At 39.0% G+C, this 17,692-nt stretch overlaps 1 protein-coding gene across 4 annotated transcripts in view; it reads right to left on the bottom strand.

Moving 5' to 3' along the window:
- Nucleotides 1-17,692, bottom strand: part of muskelin (muskelin 1) — a 122,288-nt gene that overhangs the window by 22,352 nt on the left and 82,244 nt on the right. For 2 of the 4 annotated variants that reach the window (XM_053773090.2, XM_053773089.2), the window contains exons 15-16: nucleotides 13,186-13,325; nucleotides 4,925-5,282 (exon numbers count right to left, since the gene is read on the bottom strand). In XM_053773090.2, coding sequence (XP_053629065.2) covers nucleotides 4,958-5,282; nucleotides 13,186-13,325 — 465 coding nt within the window. In that variant the 3' untranslated portion in view covers nucleotides 4,925-4,957. Of the gene's footprint in view, nucleotides 1-4,802; nucleotides 5,283-13,185; nucleotides 13,326-17,692 lie in introns of those variants that run through there. The other 2 variants (XM_053773091.2, XM_070083237.1) reach the window with 1 other exon arrangement.

Genomic DNA, 17,692 nt, shown 5'->3' with positions numbered 1-17,692 from the left:
AGCTGGCTGTGGTGCAGCAGCAGCTGACTGTGGTGCAGCAGCAGCTGACTGTGGTGCAGCAGCAGCTGAACGTGGTGCAGCAGCAGCTGAACGTGGTGCAGCAGCAGCTGACTGTGGTGCAGCAGCAGCTGACTGTGGTGCAGCAGCAGCTGACTGTGGTGCAGCAGCAGCAGCTGACTGTGGTGCAGCAGCAGCAGCTGACTGTGGTGCAGCAGCAGCAGCTGATTGTGGTGCAGCAGCAGCAGCTGACTGTGGTGTAATAAAGTTGGTAGAATTACTGACAATATGTAAAGTAAAAGGACACAAGTGCAACTAATGTGACATTTATTGTGGCAACGTTTCGCTCTCCAGGAGCTTTATCAAGCCATTACAAACAATACATGGACACAGAGGGTATATAAAGGCTCAGAGTGAGGTGAATACTAGTGAGGTACCATTTCGATGTTCACTAGTGGTAGAATTAATTGCTCTACCATATTGTATTACTGTTGTCACTACCACTACTACTACTACTACCACTAGTGAACATCGAAATGGTACCTCACTAGTATTCACCTCACTCTGAGCCTTTATATACCCTCTGTGTCCATGTATTGTTTGTAATGGCTTGATAAAGCTCCTGGAGAGCGAAACGTTGCCACAATAAATGTCACATTAGTTGCACTTGTGTCCTTTTACTTTACAGCTGACTGTGGTGCAGCAGCAGCTGACTGTGGTGCAGCAGCAGCAGCTGACTGTGGTGCAGCAGCAGCAGCTGACTGTGGTGCAGCAGCAGCTGACTGTGGTACAGCAGCAGCTGGCTGTTGTGCAGCAGCAGTTGACCATGGTGCAGCAGCAGCAGCTGATTGTGGTGCAGCAACAGCTAACTGGTCCAGCAACAGCTGATGGTGGTGCAGCAACAGCTGATGGTGGTGCAGCAACAGCTGACTGTGGTGCAGCAGCAGCTGACCATGGTGCAGCAACAGCTGATGGTGGTGCAGCAGACTGGTGCAGCAACACCTGACTGCAGTAGGATAGTATTTCTCACCCTTTTTACCACAGGGCTGGCACTAGAAGCTTTCTTTGGGCCCATGGTGGCTTATTTAGCAGTTACAAGCACTATAAACAATGGAATACAAAATGTATCGAATGTATGCATGCAACCGGCCACCCTGGCTTGTAAACAATGACGGAAAGGCAGCTGAGGCACTCAGGCTGGACGGACAGGTTTGGGAGGAATCATGTTGGGCGAGTTTTTTATCGTTACGCGGGCCAAAATTTTTACACTCAAACGCTTCGTTAGGTGGACATAAGGTTATGCGATGCGTTCGTTAGACGAGGGTCCACTGTACATATGTCGTGCCGAATAAGCAGAACTTGTGATCTTGGCTTAAATAGCAACGCTCATCTTGCCATATAGGACAAGTGAAAATTTGTGCATGCAATAATTTCGCCAAAATCATTCTGAACCTAACGAAAAAATGTATTTGATTGTGTTTGTTTAGTACTAAATTATTGTAAACGTATTTAAAATATATTTAGTTGGGTTAGGCTAAAATAAATTGTTACATTAACATTAATGAAAAATATACGTATATCTTTAAACGTACATATAAGAGAAAATTTCAGAAAGGACTTAATTTAAAATGAGTTCTTGCTAATTGACCAGTTTTACATATTCGGCACTACATATACATATATATATATATATATATATATATATATATATATATATATATATATATATATATATATATATATATATATATATATATATATATATATATATACATATATATATATATACATACATACATACATACATATATATACATATTTTTTTTTTTTCAACAAGTCGGCCGTCTCCCACCGAGGAGGGGTGACCCAAAAAAGAAAGAAAATCCCCAAAAAGAAAAAACTTTCACCATCGTTCAACACTTTCACTTCACTCATACATAATCACTGTTTTTGCAGAGGTGCTCAAAACAGAACAGTTTAGAAGCACATACGTATAAAGATACACAACATATCCCTCCAAACTGCCAATATCCCGAACCCCTCCTTTAGAGTGCAGGCATTGTACTTCCCATTTCCAGGACTCAAGTCCGGCTATGTAAAAATAACCGGTTTCCCTGAATCCCTTCACTAAATATTACCCTGCTCACACTCCAACAGCTCGTCAGGTCCCAAATACCATTCGTCTCCATTTACTCCTATCTAACACACTCACGCACGCTTGCTGGAAATCCAAGCCCCTCGCCCACAAAACCTCCTTTACCCCCTTCCTCCAACCTTTTCGAGGACGACCCCTACCCTGCCTTCCTTGCCTACAGATTTATACCCTCTCCATGTCATTCTACTTTGATCCATTCTCTCTAAATGACCAAACCACCTCAACAACCCCTCTTCAGTCCTCTGACTAATACTTTTATTAACTCTCACACCTTCTAATTTCCACACTCCAAATTTTCTGCATAATATTTACACCTCACATTGCCCTAGACAGGACATCTCCACTGCCATCAACCGCCTCCTCGCTGCAGCATTTACAACCCAAGCTTCACACCCATATAAGAGTGTTGGTACTACTATACTTTCATACATTCCCTTCTTTGCCTAGATAGATAATGTTTTTTGTCTCCACATATACCTCAATGCACCACTCACCTTTTTTTCCTTCATCAATTCTATGATTAACCTTATCCTTCACAAATCCATCTGCTGACACATCAACTCCCAAGTATCTGAAAACATTCACTACTTCCATACTCCTCCTCCCCAATCTGATATCCAAGTTTTCTTTATCTAAATCATTTGATACCCTCATCATCTTACTCTTTTCTAGGTTCACTTTCAACTTTCTACCTTTACACATCCTCCCAAACTTGTCCACTAACCTTTGCAATTTTTTTTTAGAATCTCTCATAAGCAAAGTATCATCAGCAAAAAGTAACTGTGTCAATTCCCATTTTGTATTTGTTTCCCCATAATTTAATCCAACCCCTCTCCCAAACACCCTAGCATTTACTTCTTTTACAACCTACATCTATAAATATATTAAACAACCATGGTGACAATACACATCCCTGTCTAAGACCTACTTTTACTGGGAAGTAGTCTCCCTCTCTTCTACACACCCTAACCTGAGCCTCACTATCCTCATAAAAACTCTTAACAGCATTTAGTAACTTACCACCTATTCCATACACTTGCAACATCTGCCACATTGCTCCCCTATCCACTCTATCATATGTCTTTTCTAAATCCATAAATGCAATATAAACTTCTCTACCTTTATCTAAATACTGTTCACATATATGCTTCAATGTAAACACTTGATCTACACATCCCTTACCCACTCTAAAACCTCCTTGCTCATCCGCAATCCTACATTCTGTCTTGCCTCTAATTCTTTCAATAATAACCCTACCATACACTTTTCCTGGTATACTCAGTAAACTTATTCCTCTATAATTTTTACAATCTCTTTTGTCCCCCTTCCCTTTATATAAAGGGTCTATACTTGCTCTCTGCCAATCCCTAGGTACCTTCCTCTCCTTCATACATTTATTAAACAAAAATACCAACCACTCCAACACTATATCTTCTCCTGCTTTTAACATTTTCATGATCCCGTCAGTTCCAGCTGCTTTACCCCCTTTCATTCTACGTAATGTCTCACGCACCTCCCCCATTCTCACATCCTGCTCTTCTTCACTCCTAAAAGTTGGTATATCTCCCTGGCCAGTGCATGAAATTACCACCTCCCTTTCTTCGTCGACATTTAAAAGTTCCTCAAAATATTCTCCCCATCTACCCAATATCTCCAGCTTTCCATCTACTAACTCCCCTACTCTGTTTTTAACTGACAAATCCATTCGTTCCCACTTAAGTGGTTGCGTGTGTTACAATAGCATTTTCCAAAGGTGAAGTTAATTTGCATTCCAACTTCCCAAAGTAATCTGCAAGAGGCCTCTGAGAGATGAGAAATGTAGTGTTACAAAAACTAATAGGAAGGGCATTGCTTTAAAACAAAACCGAATATTTTATGCCATCTACTTACCTCCAACTTGCACTCAACCTTCAAGTTTCACCACCAAGCCTTGATATGCAGCTTTCTTTTCCATCTCAGGTGAATGTTAATATCTACAGCACTAAGTAATTTTTATATTTCTTGGTTAATACTTCCTTTTCTTACATTTTTGGGACAACACATTCCTTTACCTGGCACATACCTCAATTGACATAATAGAAATGTATAGAAACAGATAATTCACTGTAAACTCGTTTCTTGAAATTCAACCCTTTTGTTAAGGAGGGACTGTCTATTATATACATAAGATCTCACTTAAGGAAAAATTCACTGGAAGTAAATGCACAGAAATTTATCATGGGTAACTAGAGAACTGTCTTCAACATGTCTCACACACCAAAAACAAAGATATTATTTACATTCTAACAGCAATACAAAAGTGTTCTAATGTATATGTTAATATATGTATACATTGGTGTAAGCACAATTATGTTTGCATAATTAAATTTGTGTGTGTGTGTGCATGTGTGTGTGTGTGTAAAACACTCACATCTACAGCTAAACAATTGTTAAAAAAAAATTTAAGAAAAATTATACTTAGATTTTTAGAGGAAAAAAATACATAATATATTTAAGAAAAAGAGAAGAGGTAATGTAATTTTGATACTGTACTTCATAGTGTGCTTAATGTACCTTATACAGCAACTAGATTTGCACAAATATGTTACTTGAAGAAAACTTACAGAAGCTCAATATTCTCATGACTTTTTAAGACAAATAAAAAATAAAAAATCAAGAGTTTTTAAATTCTAGTTTTACAGGCAACAGTGAATATATTACTAGCCTACAGGGCAAGAATTCTAGTTTTGGTTGTTACATAAAATAGGAATATGCCACAATTGTGAGTACTACCTTTTCTTCAAGATATATCAAGAGTGACGTTGATCAGTAAGGTATTAGGTCGACCAAGTTTCCTCTAGGTTGCGTCATGTGCTCAGGGAAAAACTGAGTTAGCTGATCAAACAACTGTGAACGAGTACTGTGCTGCCACCCCAGATCAGTGCCAAACAAGTTTGAACTGCTGTCTTCATCTTCTGATAAGGAATGTCCTTGACCAAATATTGAGTCTTCGTGGGGCTGAAACAGAGTTGTGGCAAGAGCTTGGAATTCTTGGACTTGTTGTGGGTCAGAATGGTCAACAGCACTGTGAAGTTTAGTTTGAAGATACTTCAATGCTAGTACTGAGTTATCCCGAGCTAATTCACTAAACCTGAAATAAAAATGTAAAATGCAATTACACACTAGATAATCATTAATACAATTTCTGGTTCTTATTGAAAGCTCTTAAGAAAAATTAATAAAAGACCTTTATTACATACATCCTTCCAGTTTCCTTTGAATGATAGAAGTCTGTTATATACTTAACACAGAGAATCAAAGTGTATATACTACATGCTCCCTTTATTAGTTGTATTCCTTCTTATTTCCATTTTTCTTTGTAGTCTAAAATAATTAACATTTTCAAATATTCACTTACTTTTCCATGGAAGACATTTTCTGTATATATATAGCTACAATTTTATCTCTACCTTTTTGAGAGCATTTTAAAAGCTCTATCGTTGTGGCATTCTCCCTCCATTCACAAATAACCAGCACATAAGAGAGCTGCCCTCTGCATTTGTGACTCTCAGTTCCTTGACTCAGAAATTTCCACTCTTCACAATTCGTTCTCTTGTCTTGGCTACCCTCCCATGCTAAACGGACTTTCTTGTCTCCCAAACTCTCTACTCCTGTGAACTCTCCCGTTCTCTGCCTTCCATACATTTCCAGTCTTTCTAATCTCAACAATTCTCTCCGTTCCTTAGACATCAAACTTACTTTTCGCCAAACTAACAGCCTTTGCAGTAAACTAGCTCATACTTTCCCTGCTATTGATGCCTCTGGAGTCTACTCTATTTCCTGCTTCTCTTGTCCTCTTCAATACTTTGGAGAAACATGCTACTCTCTTTTTGACAGACTTAAAGAACACAAAAGTAGTGTTAGACTTGCCGACACCAATAATGCCCTTTTCTGTCATGTTAGAGATCAGAGCCATCCTACTGACTGGTCCTCTGCTAAAACTGTCTACTCTTCTAGCCATCACAGTTGCCGTCTTGTTGAAGCATCCCTTATACACAACTTTCCTAATATGAATCTTGGTCCTGGCTTTGTCTCTGTAGATGCATTCCTTTGTCATTACATTGTCAAATGCTTCAAACCTCAGAAGACTTTTTACTTGACCTGATCTTTTCTTCTCCTCCTCTCCCTACCTCTTCTCCTTCCTTATTTCTGTCTTCCTTTCTTCTGCTTAGGTGTTCTGTACTTCATTTTTTTCAACCCCCATTTTTGGTCCTACCCCTTGTGGGCCATTAGCTCTCCTGCAGTGCTCCTTTTTCTTGTTCTCAGACTTACTCCACTTCTACTTCTGCTAGTATGACTATCACTCCATTACTACTACTATTACTATCACTAATACTACTACCACTACTATTGCCTCCCTTCACTCCCCAGTCTGTCTCTAGTGCTACTAAAACTACTACCCCTACCTTCTACTACTTCCTTTCTTTGTCCCATCCCTGTCCTCTTCGCCTATATACTGGCTCCCTCACTCTCATGTGTTAGTGTGACTTGTAGATGGTCGAAGATGGACTGAAACATCACCACAAGCTTCTCTCTACTATGTGTGGGTTATTTGTGTATTGCTCCAGTCTTGGTATTGTGCATTTTTGGTCTTTCCCATTATTACCTAGGTGAATTTTCAAAGCTTAGTACTTCTTCTCTTTTATTACCACTGCTACTAATACTGATACCAATAACATTGGCCAATACTGGTACTAATACCTATGCTCAATATCACAGATACTGATACCATCAAAATTAGCCGATACTGCTGATAGTGCTACTGTGGCACGCCCCCAATTTATGTCGTGCCAATTCTTTACCCAATACATAATTTAAGAAGGCACTCCCAGTTAGCATTTGTAATTGGTTCTGTGAAAAAAGTGTGTTAAACAAAAATCACTTAAAGAAAAATCATTCTCTCATAAGAAATAATGTGAATTACATTAACATGCTTGTAAGATTAACCCTGTGACTGTTTTCGACGTATAAATACGTCTTACGAGCCAATGTTTCTGACGTATATATACTCAATAATTCTAGCGGCTTCAAATCAAGCGGGAGAAAGCTGGTAGGCCCACATGTGAGAGAATGGGTCTATGTGGTCAGTGTGCACCACATAAAAAAAATCCTGCAGCACACATTGCGTAATGAGAAAAAAAAACTCTGATCGTTTTTTTGGAATAAAACGCCGACTTTGAGGTGTATTTTCGTATAGTATTTATCGTTGTATTCGCGTTTTCATGGTCTTAGGTGATAAAATGGAAAACATATTACAGAAATAGAGATGATTTTCATTACTATGACGATGAAAACGACCTTGAAACTGAGCTCAAAGTAGCGGAAATGTTCGATTTTTACCAATGTTCAGGAGTAAATAAATCACACCACACGTCCAATACACGTCAACTGGGGAGTCTAATATTTTTTCACTAGTGCACTGATATTATTTATACCATTTTTACAATAATGCAGTAGTCTGCATAACAGTAAATTTTGTATTTTTTTGTATGAATAAAAAAATCAAAATAGAAAGCAATAATAATATAAGAGGGGCCTAGAGATGTGACTAATGAACAGAGCATATGTTATTTTAGTGCCACGAATGTCTACCTTGTTTATTCTGGACCCTATTTTGAAATTGGCATCTTTTTTAGTTTGTGTGAAATTGGCCAAATTGCCAATTTCTGACCACCATATTGGGTAGTCCAAATTAGTAAATGGGAGGTTTCTTGTACTCAGCTGATAGATAAAATGGAGTTCTAAAGAAATAGCTATGTGTCTGGTCAACTGGAAAGAAGGAATTGGCTGAAAATAGGGCTCAAAGTCGGCGAAATCGCCGATACGCATATGTTGCCGAGACCGCTAACTTCGCGGGAGCATAATTCCATGAGTTTTCGACCAAATTTCGAACTTCTGGTGTCATTACCATCGGGAAAAGATTCTCTATCATTTCATAAGAAAAAATAATTTTTTTTTTTCAAAAATTGAGCGACAGAATGACAGTTTCAGAGAGGGGCCTGAAACAGTCAAAGGGTTAAAAAAAAAAAGCCACAAAAACATGATAGGAAAAAATGATAAAAGAACAAATTAAATATAATTAACACTGGGCAGTGAGTGTGAACACAAAAAAATCCCACCCTAAGCAGTGCATTACGGAAAGAGCAAACCACTGATCTATGCCTGGTTAAAAACAGCATATTTGAGGTGTTTTCTAAGGTGGTTTTTTATTCTTTGAGGTGTTTTCTAAGACAGTTTTTATGATTTTAATAGCTGTTTTTTGGTATCAATTAGATTGGAAGATATGTTACTGAAATAAGAGACGATTTCAGTTGGGAAATGTGAGATTTTTGGCAATTTTTATGAGGAAAAGTAGGGTCCACCTACCTCCTATGTAAGAGGCTAATGGCCCCATACAGATTTTTACTAGGGCTCCTTCAATTATTGGGATGCCCTAAACCATGGTTAATCATTCTTGGTTATATTTTATTAATTCTAGAAATTGGGTAAAACTTCATTTTTTGTACAATGATAAATTCAAAGTGGAGTGTAAGTGTTACACAGAACACTCCTAGAAATGTGATTAATAAACAGAGGATAGGTTGCCTCAGTGGACTGATTGCCTGCAGTGATTATGTTAGATTCTATTCCAAAGTTGGAATCTGCTGAATTTTGTGTAAAACTGGCCAAATTACCAAATTCCGTGCACTTTATAGGACAGTCCTGATAACTGAATGGGCAGTTTCTTTTGTTTGATAGAACAAAAGGCCCACTAGTAAAATAGCTAGGAAACTGATCAAACTGAGTAATTAAATCTGCTTAAAATAGGACTCAAAGTGGGCAAAATCGCTGATGCATATATTGCGCCAAGACAACCAAATTCGTGCATACGTAATTCCATCAAATTTTGCATTTTTAGTATCATTACCTTTAGAAAAAGATTCTCTACCATTTCAAAAAAAATATTTTTTTTAATCTTTAAAACTGTCAGCACTTTAAATTTTGGGGGGTCACAACAGGGTTAAAAGCATAACAGAAAAAAGTAACATTTATACCTCTAGACAGCATTTGGTACTATACCTCCTATGTTGTAGATACAATATGCACCTCTAGATAATAAGTGGCACCATACAACTTGTGTTGTAGATACAGTGGAACCCCGGATTTCAGCAATAATCCATTCCAGAAGGTCGGCCTAAATCCGAAAAGGCCGAAAACAAAAGTAACATTTCCCATAAGAATTACTGTAAATACAATTAATCCGTACCAGACACCCAAAAATATTAACAAAAAATGCATATTTTAAAGATTAACTATAGTTTTACATACACAAAACAATGAGAACTAAATGACTAATGAAATGGATAAATGAACATTTAGCATCAAATTTACCTTTATTGAAGACTCTTGTTGGCGTACGGAAGACAGGGAGTAGGAGAGAGGGAGGACTGATTATTGTTTGGAAGGGGAATCCCCCTCCGTAAAGACTTCAGGTATCAAGTCCCTATCTGGGGCTACCTCCCTTCTTTGTTTTCTACTGGCACTGGGACCAGCTTGAGAGTCACTGCACCTTTGTCGCACAAAAAAATTGTTCAGAGAGGTCTGTTTCTGGCGTCTCTAAGATTTGCCTGAAGTGGGACAAGGTTTTGTCACTGAATTCTATCATGTTTCTCACTTTCTTAACCCTTTGAGGGTCGACAGGCCCTCTCCGAGACTCGTTCTCAGGGTCGGCCAAATTTAAAAAAAAAAAAACAACAATTTTCTCTTATGAAAAGATAGAGAATCTTTTCCTGATCATAATGACACCAAAAGTTTGAAATTTGATGGAAAACTTACGGAATTATGCTCTCGCAAAGTTAGCGGTCTCGGCGATGTTTACGCAGCGACGATTTTGCCCAATTTGAGCCCCATTTTCGGCCAATTCCACTGTACTAGTCGACAAAAAACATGAATATTTCACTAGAACTCTATTTTTTCTATCAAATCAGTGCAACAAACCACCCATTTATCAATTTCAACTATCCAGTACAGTGGTCAGAATTTAGCAATTTTGCCAATTTCACACAAATTTCAAAAGATGCCAATTTCCGAATAGGATCCAGAATAAACAAGAAAGACATTCCTGGCACTAAAATGACATTTCCTCTGTTCATTAGTCACGTCTCAAGGCCCCTCTTACGTTCTTTTGCTTTCCACTTTGAATTTTTATTCTCACAAAAAATAGAAGATTTACTGTTATGCAGACTACTGCATTAGTGTAAAAAATGGTATAAATAATATTGGCGCACTTGCAAAAGAATATTAGACTCACCAGTTGATGTGTATTGGACACTTGGCATGATTTGTTTACTTTTGAACTTTGGTAAAAATCGAACATTTCTGCTACTTTGAGCTCAATTTCAAGGTACTTTTCATTGTAAACCCAGTCAAAATCATCTCAATTTCTGTAATATGTCTTCCATTCTATAAAATGAGACCAAGAAAACTAGAATACAGTGGACCTTCAACCAGCGATGGCATCGATTAACAATAAATCTGACTAGCGATACATTTTAACGCAAAAATTTTGCCTGACCAACGCTATTCGTTCCGTTCAAGAAGTGTCCACTTTGGCCTGAGCGCGCCCCACTTGTCCCATGGGTGCCAAGCAGGACGTACATTACTCAGGAGGAAAAGGCACTCCCAGGACATAAGCCTATGAAAGACAGGCTTACTCTGTTGATGTGTGCCAATACTAGTGGTGATTGCAAAGTGAAGCCTTTATTGGTGTATTACTCTGAAACTCCCAGTGTGTTCAGGAAAAACAATGTCGTCAAGGCTAATTTGTGTGTGCTGTGGAGGGCAAACAGTAAGGCATGGGTCACTAGGGACTTTTTCTATGACTTTTTACACCATGCATTTGCCCCCAATGTGAAAAATTACCTAATTGAAAAGAAATTAGACCTTAAGTGCCTCCTGGTATTAGACAATGCTCCTGGTCATCCTTCAGACTTGGCAGAGCGACTTTCTAGGGACATGAGCTTCATTAAGGTGAAGTTTTTGCCTCCTAATACCACTCCTCTCCTGCAGCCCATGAACCAGCAGGTCATTTCCAACTTCAAGAAACTGTACACAAGAGCTATGTTTGAAAGGTGCTTTCTAGTAACCTCAGAAACTCAACTGACTAAGAGAGTTTTGGAAAGATCACTTTACCATCCTCAATTGTGTAAACATTATAGGTAAGGCTTGGGAGAAAGTGACTAAGAGGACCTTGAACTCTGCTTGGAAAAAACTGTGGCCAGAATGTGTAGACAAAAGGGATTTTGAACGGTTTGAGGCTAACCCTGAGAATCCTATGCCAGTTGAGGAATCAATTGTGGCATTGGGGAAGTCCTTGGGGTTGGAGGTTAGTGGGGAGGATGTGGAAGAGTTGGTGGTGGAGGACAATGAAGAACTAACCACTGATGAGCTGCTAGATCATCTTGAACAGCAAGAGGGCAGACCTGAGGAAACTGCTTCGGAGGAGGGGATAGAGAAATTGAAGAAGTTGCCTACTTCTAAGATTAAGGAAATGTGTGCAAAGTGGCTTGAAGTGCAAACCTTTATTGATGAAAATCACCCTGACACAGCTACTGCAAGCCGTGTTGGCAATCTGTACACTGACAATGTTGTGAACCACTTTAGGAAAGTCATAAAGGAACGAGAGGTACAGGTATCTATGGACAGACATGTTGTGCAACAGAAGTCCAGTGACTCTGAAGCTAGTCCTAGTGGCATTAAAAGAACAAGGGAACTAACCCCAGAAAAAGACTTGCTACCTCAAGTGCTAATGGAAGGGGATTCCCCTTCTAAACACTAAGAAGATCAATGCTCTCCCCTCCTCCCATCCCATCAATCATCACCAGATCTTCAATAAAGGTAAGTGTCATGTAACTGTGCATGTCTTCTTCAGTTTGTGTGCATTAAAATTAATATTTCATGTGGTAAAATTTTTTTTTTCAATACTTTGGGGTGTCTTGCACGGATTAATTTGATTTCCATTATTTCTTATTGGGAAAATTAACTTGACTAACGATTATTTCGATTAACGATGAACTCTCAGGAACGGATTAATATCGCTGGTTGAGGGTCCAATGTACAACAATAAATACCATATGAAAATACAGTGCAAAGTCGCTGTTTCATTCCAAAAAAACGGTCAAAGGTTTTTTTTCTCATTATGCACTGTGTGCTGCAGGATTTTTTTTATACTGTGCACACTGACCACATAGACCCATTCTTTCATATGTAGGCCTACCAGTTTTCTCTCACTAGATTTGAGGGCGCTAGAATTTAGGCATACTAGTACGTCACAAACCCTGGGTCGTAAGCCGTACTAGTACGGCAGAAACCCTCGAAGGGTTAACAAAGGACTGGCACAGGAACTTTCTTTGGGCCCATGGTGGCTTATTTCACAGTCGCACTCAATAAACAACCACAAAATAAAAAATGGATTATGACGTAATGTTTGGATGAATGCGTGGAGTGTTGCTCTCTCACCGAGAGACACAGCCAGACTGACTCACGCATGTGGCGTGGCAGGTGGATGCGTCTAATACGGCCAATTTCTGAAATCCAGGACAGAATTTTGGCCCAAAAAAAAAAAAGAGTCCAAAATCCGATTTGGCTTACATCTGCAGTGGCTGATATCCGTACTGGCCGATATACGGGGGTCCACTGTACGTACTGTAAGTGTACACAACTAGAATGTGTTGTATTTGCTACTGTACCAAATTTCCTGTGTTTTACAAATAGTTACTGCACCTTAAAAATTAGCAGCACATCTATTACAATATAGTAACAAAGAAGATTACATACTGTAGGTCAATTTATGAAAATATCAAGGAAAACAATTAACATTGCTAAACACAGGGCAAAATATCTTGGGTCTTGCTACATAGCAATGATAATTCACTAATTTCTGAAAGAAACTACTCTTATACCTCAAAAGGTTAATGGAATGAATTGTAGGTACTAAGAATACTGTACATACTTACCTGTGTTTCCGGATAAGGAGGACACAAGTGTGTAAAAGCTGTTGTGTTGAGGGACGACATAACCTCAATGACCAAAAGTCATCCAGTCTCATCTTGGGAAGAGAAGCTTTACCTGGGTTACCGCCAAATAAGTAGTGAACCTAGAAAAGTATATATCACATTCATGAAACTATGCAGTTGATGGACAGCTTAATATGAGGGAAAATGTTTTTTCCAGTAATTTTAAAATACTGAAAGCAAACTTTCACATGGATTTCTATTTTAGGTAAGTATGCATTTATGTACATATGTATGTATGTATTCTCCATGGGGAAGTGGAACAGAATTCTTCCTCTGTAAACCATGCATGTCATAAGAGGTGACTAAAATGCCAGGAGCAAGGGGTTAGTAACCCCTTCTCCTGTATAAATTAATAAATTTAAAAAGAGAAGCTTTTGTTTTTCTTTTTGGGCCACCCTGCCTTGGTGGGATACAGCTGGTTTGTTGAAAGATGTATGCATGCATGTACCGTATGTATGTACATTCATATACAAGTTTGTGTAAGCGCTGTTAAAAGGAGTGAGTAGCAGTCTTTATGTTTCGATGTGCTGTTGGAATGTGAGCAAGATAACATTTATGAAGGATCTGGGGAAACTGGTTAACCTGACCTGATCCTGGAGGAGGTAATTACAATGCCTGTACTCTGAAGGAGAGGTGGGGATATTTCAGTTGGTCAACTAAAAAAACGTTGTCAGCACACTTCTAGCAAGACAGTGATTGAATAAATGATGGTTAAAGTGTTTCCTCTTTTTCTCAGGTCACCACTACTTCAGTGGAAGATGGCTACTCTACATTTTTTTTAACACACTTGTTGTCACCCACTGAGGCAAGGTGACCTGAAATAGAAACAATTTCACATGTATACATATTTTCTTTCTAGTTCTTGTTCTTGTTTATTTCCTCTTATCTCCATGGGGAAGTGGAACAGAATTCTTCCTCCGTAAGAGGCGACTAAAATGCCAGGAGCAAGGGGCTAGTAACCCGTTCTCCTGTATATACGTATTTTTTTTTTTTCAACAAGTCGGCCGTCTCCCACCGAGGCAGGGCGACCCAAAAAAGAAAGAAAATCCCCAAAAAGAAAATACTTTCATCATCATTCAACACTTTCACCACACTCACACATTATTACTGTTTTTGCAGAGGTGCTCAGAATACAACAGTTTAGAAGCATACACATATAAAGATACACAACATATCCCTCCAAACTGCCAATATCCCAAACCACTCCTTCAAAGTGCAGGCATAGTACTTCTCATTTCCAGGACTCAAGTCCGACTATATGAAAATAACCGGTTTCCCTGAATCCCTTCACTAAATATTACCCTGCTCACACTCCAACAGATCGTCAGGTCCCAAGTACCATTCGTCTACATTCACTCCTATCTAACACGCTCATGCATGCTTGCTGGAAGTCCAAGCCTCTTGCCCACAAAACCTCCTTTACCCCCTCTCTCCAACCCTTTCGAGGATGACCCCTACCCCGCCTTCCTTCCCCTATAGATTTATATGCTTTCCATGTCATTCTACTTTGATCCATTCTCTCTAAATGACCAAACCACCTCAACAACCCCTCTTCTGCCCTCTGACTAATACTTTTATTAACTCCACACCTTCTCCTAATTTCCACACTCCGAATTTTCTGAATAATATTTACACCACACATTGCCCTTAAACAGGACATCTCCACTGCTTCCAACCGTCTCCTCGCTGCTGCAATTACCACCCAAGCTTCACACCCATATAAGAGTGTTGGTACTACTATACTTTCATACATTCCCTTCTTTGCCTCCATAGATAACGTTTTTTGACTCCACATATACCTCAACGCACCACTCACCTTTTTTCCCTCATCAATTCTATGATTAACCTCATCCTTCATAAATCCATCCGCTGACACGTCAACTCCCAAGTATCTGAAAACATTCACTTCTTCCATACTCCTCCTCCCCAATTTGATATCCAATTTTTCTTTATCTAAATCATTTGATACCCTCATCACCTTACTCTTTTCTATGTTCACTTTCAACTTTCTACCTTTACACACATTCCCAAACTCATCCACTAACCTCTGCAATTTTTCTTTAGAATCTCCCATAAGCACAGTATCATCAGCAAAAAGTAACTGTGTCAATTCCCATTTTGAATTTGATTCCCCAAAATTTAATCCCACCCCTCTCCCGAACATTTACTTCCTTTACAACCCCATCTATAAATATATTAAACAACCATGGTGATATTACACATCCCTGTCTAAGACCTACTTTTACCGGGAAGTAGTCTCCCTCTCTTCTACACACCCTAACCTGAGCCTCACTATCCTCATAAAAACTCTTTACAGCATTTAATAACTTACCACCTATTCCATATACTTGCAACATCTGCCACATTGCTCCTCTATCCACTCTATCATATGCCTTTTCTAAATCCATAAATGCAATAAAAACTTCCCTACCTTTATCTAAATACTGTTCACATATATGCTTCAATGTAAACACTTGATCTACACATCCCCTACCCACTCTGAAACCTCCTTGCTCATCCGCAATCCTACATTCTGTCTTACCTCTAATTCTTTCAATTATAACCCTACCGTACACTTTTCCTGGTATACTCGGTAAACTTATTCCTCTATAATTTTTACAGTCTCTTTTGTCCCCTTTCCCTTTATATAAAGGGACTATACATGCTCTCCACCAATCCCTAGGTACCTTCCCCTCTTTCATACATATATTAAACAAAAGTACCAACCACTCCAACACTATATCCCCCCCCTGCTTTTAACATTTCTGTCATGATCCCATCAGTTCCAGCTGCTTTACCCCCTTTCATTCTACGTAATGCCTCACGTACCTCCCCCACACTTACATTCTGCTCTTCTTCACTCCTAAAAGATGGTATACCTCCCTGACCAGTGCATGAAATTACTGCCTCTCTTTCTTCCTTAACATTTAAAAGTTCCTCAAAATATTCTCGCCATCTACCTAATACCTCCATCTCCCCATCTACTAACTCCCCTACTCTGTTTTTAACTGACAAATCCATTTATTCCCTAGGCTTTCTTAACTTGTTTAACTCACTCCAAAATTTTTTCTTATTTGCATTAAAATTTCTTGACAGTGCCTCTCCCACTATCATCTGCTCTCCTTTTGCACTCTCTCACCACTCTCTTTACCTTTCTTTTACTCTCCATATACTCTGCTCTTCTTATAACACTTCTGCTTTGTAAAAACCTCTCATAATTATCTTTTTCTCTTTTATCACACCCTTTACTTCTTCATTCCACCAATCACTCCTCTTTCCTCCTGCCCCCACCCTCCTATAACCACAAACTTCTGCCCCACATTCTAATACTGCTTTTTTAAAACTATTCCAACCCTCTTCAACCCCCCCACTACTCATCTTTGCACTAGCCCACCTTTCTGCCAATAGTCGCTTATATCTCACCCGAACTTCCTCCTCCCTTAGTTTATACACTTTCACCTCCCTCTTACTTGTTGTTGCCACCTTCCTCTTTTCCCATCTACCTCTTACTCTAACTGTAGCTACAACTAAATAATGATCCGATATATCAGTTGCCCCTCTATAAACATGTACATCCTGGAGCCTACCCATCAACCTTTTATCCACCAATACATAATCTAATAAACTACTTTCATTACGTGCTACATCATACCTTGTATATTTAATCCTCTTTTTCATAAAATATGTATTACTTATTGCCAAATCTCTTTCTACACATAGCTCAATTAAAGGCTCCCCATTTACATTTACCCCTGGCACCCCAAATTTACCTACTACTCCTTCCATAACATTTTTACCCACTTTAGCATTGAAATCCCCAACCACCATTACTCTCACACTTGATTCAAAACTCCCCACGCATTCACTCAACATTTCCCAAAATCTCTCTCTCTCCTCTACACTTCTCTCTTCTCCAGGTGCATACACGCTTATTATAACCCACTTTTCACATCCAATCTTTATTTTACTCCACATAATCCTTGAATTAATACATTTATAGTCCCTCTTTTCCTGCCATAGCTTATCCTTCAACATTATTGCTACTCCTTCTTTAGCTCTAACTCTATTTGAAACCCCTGACCTAATCCCATTTATTCCTCTCCATTGAAACTCTCCCACCCCCTTCAGCTTTGTTTCACTTAAAGCCAGGACATCCAGCTTCTTCTCATTCATAACATCCACAATCATCTCTTTCTTATCATTTGCACAGCATCCACGCACATTCAGACTTCCCACTTTGACAATTTTATTCTTATTCTTTTTAGTAATTTTTACAGGAAAAGGGGTTACTAGCCCATTGTTCCCGGCATTTTAGTTGACTTTTACAACACGCATGGCTTACGGAGGAAAGATTCTTATTCCACTTCCCCATGGATATACAGTGGACCCCCGGTTAACGATATTTTTTCTCTCCAGAAGTATGTTCAGGTGCCAGTACTGACCGAAT

The sequence above is a fragment of the Cherax quadricarinatus genome, chromosome 9, assembly GCF_038502225.1.
Source record: "Cherax quadricarinatus isolate ZL_2023a chromosome 9, ASM3850222v1, whole genome shotgun sequence".
Classification (NCBI taxonomy): Eukaryota; Metazoa; Arthropoda; class Malacostraca; order Decapoda; family Parastacidae; genus Cherax; species Cherax quadricarinatus.
The sequence above is the reverse complement of the archived record's forward strand: the minus strand, read 5'-3'. Positions and strand labels throughout refer to the sequence as shown.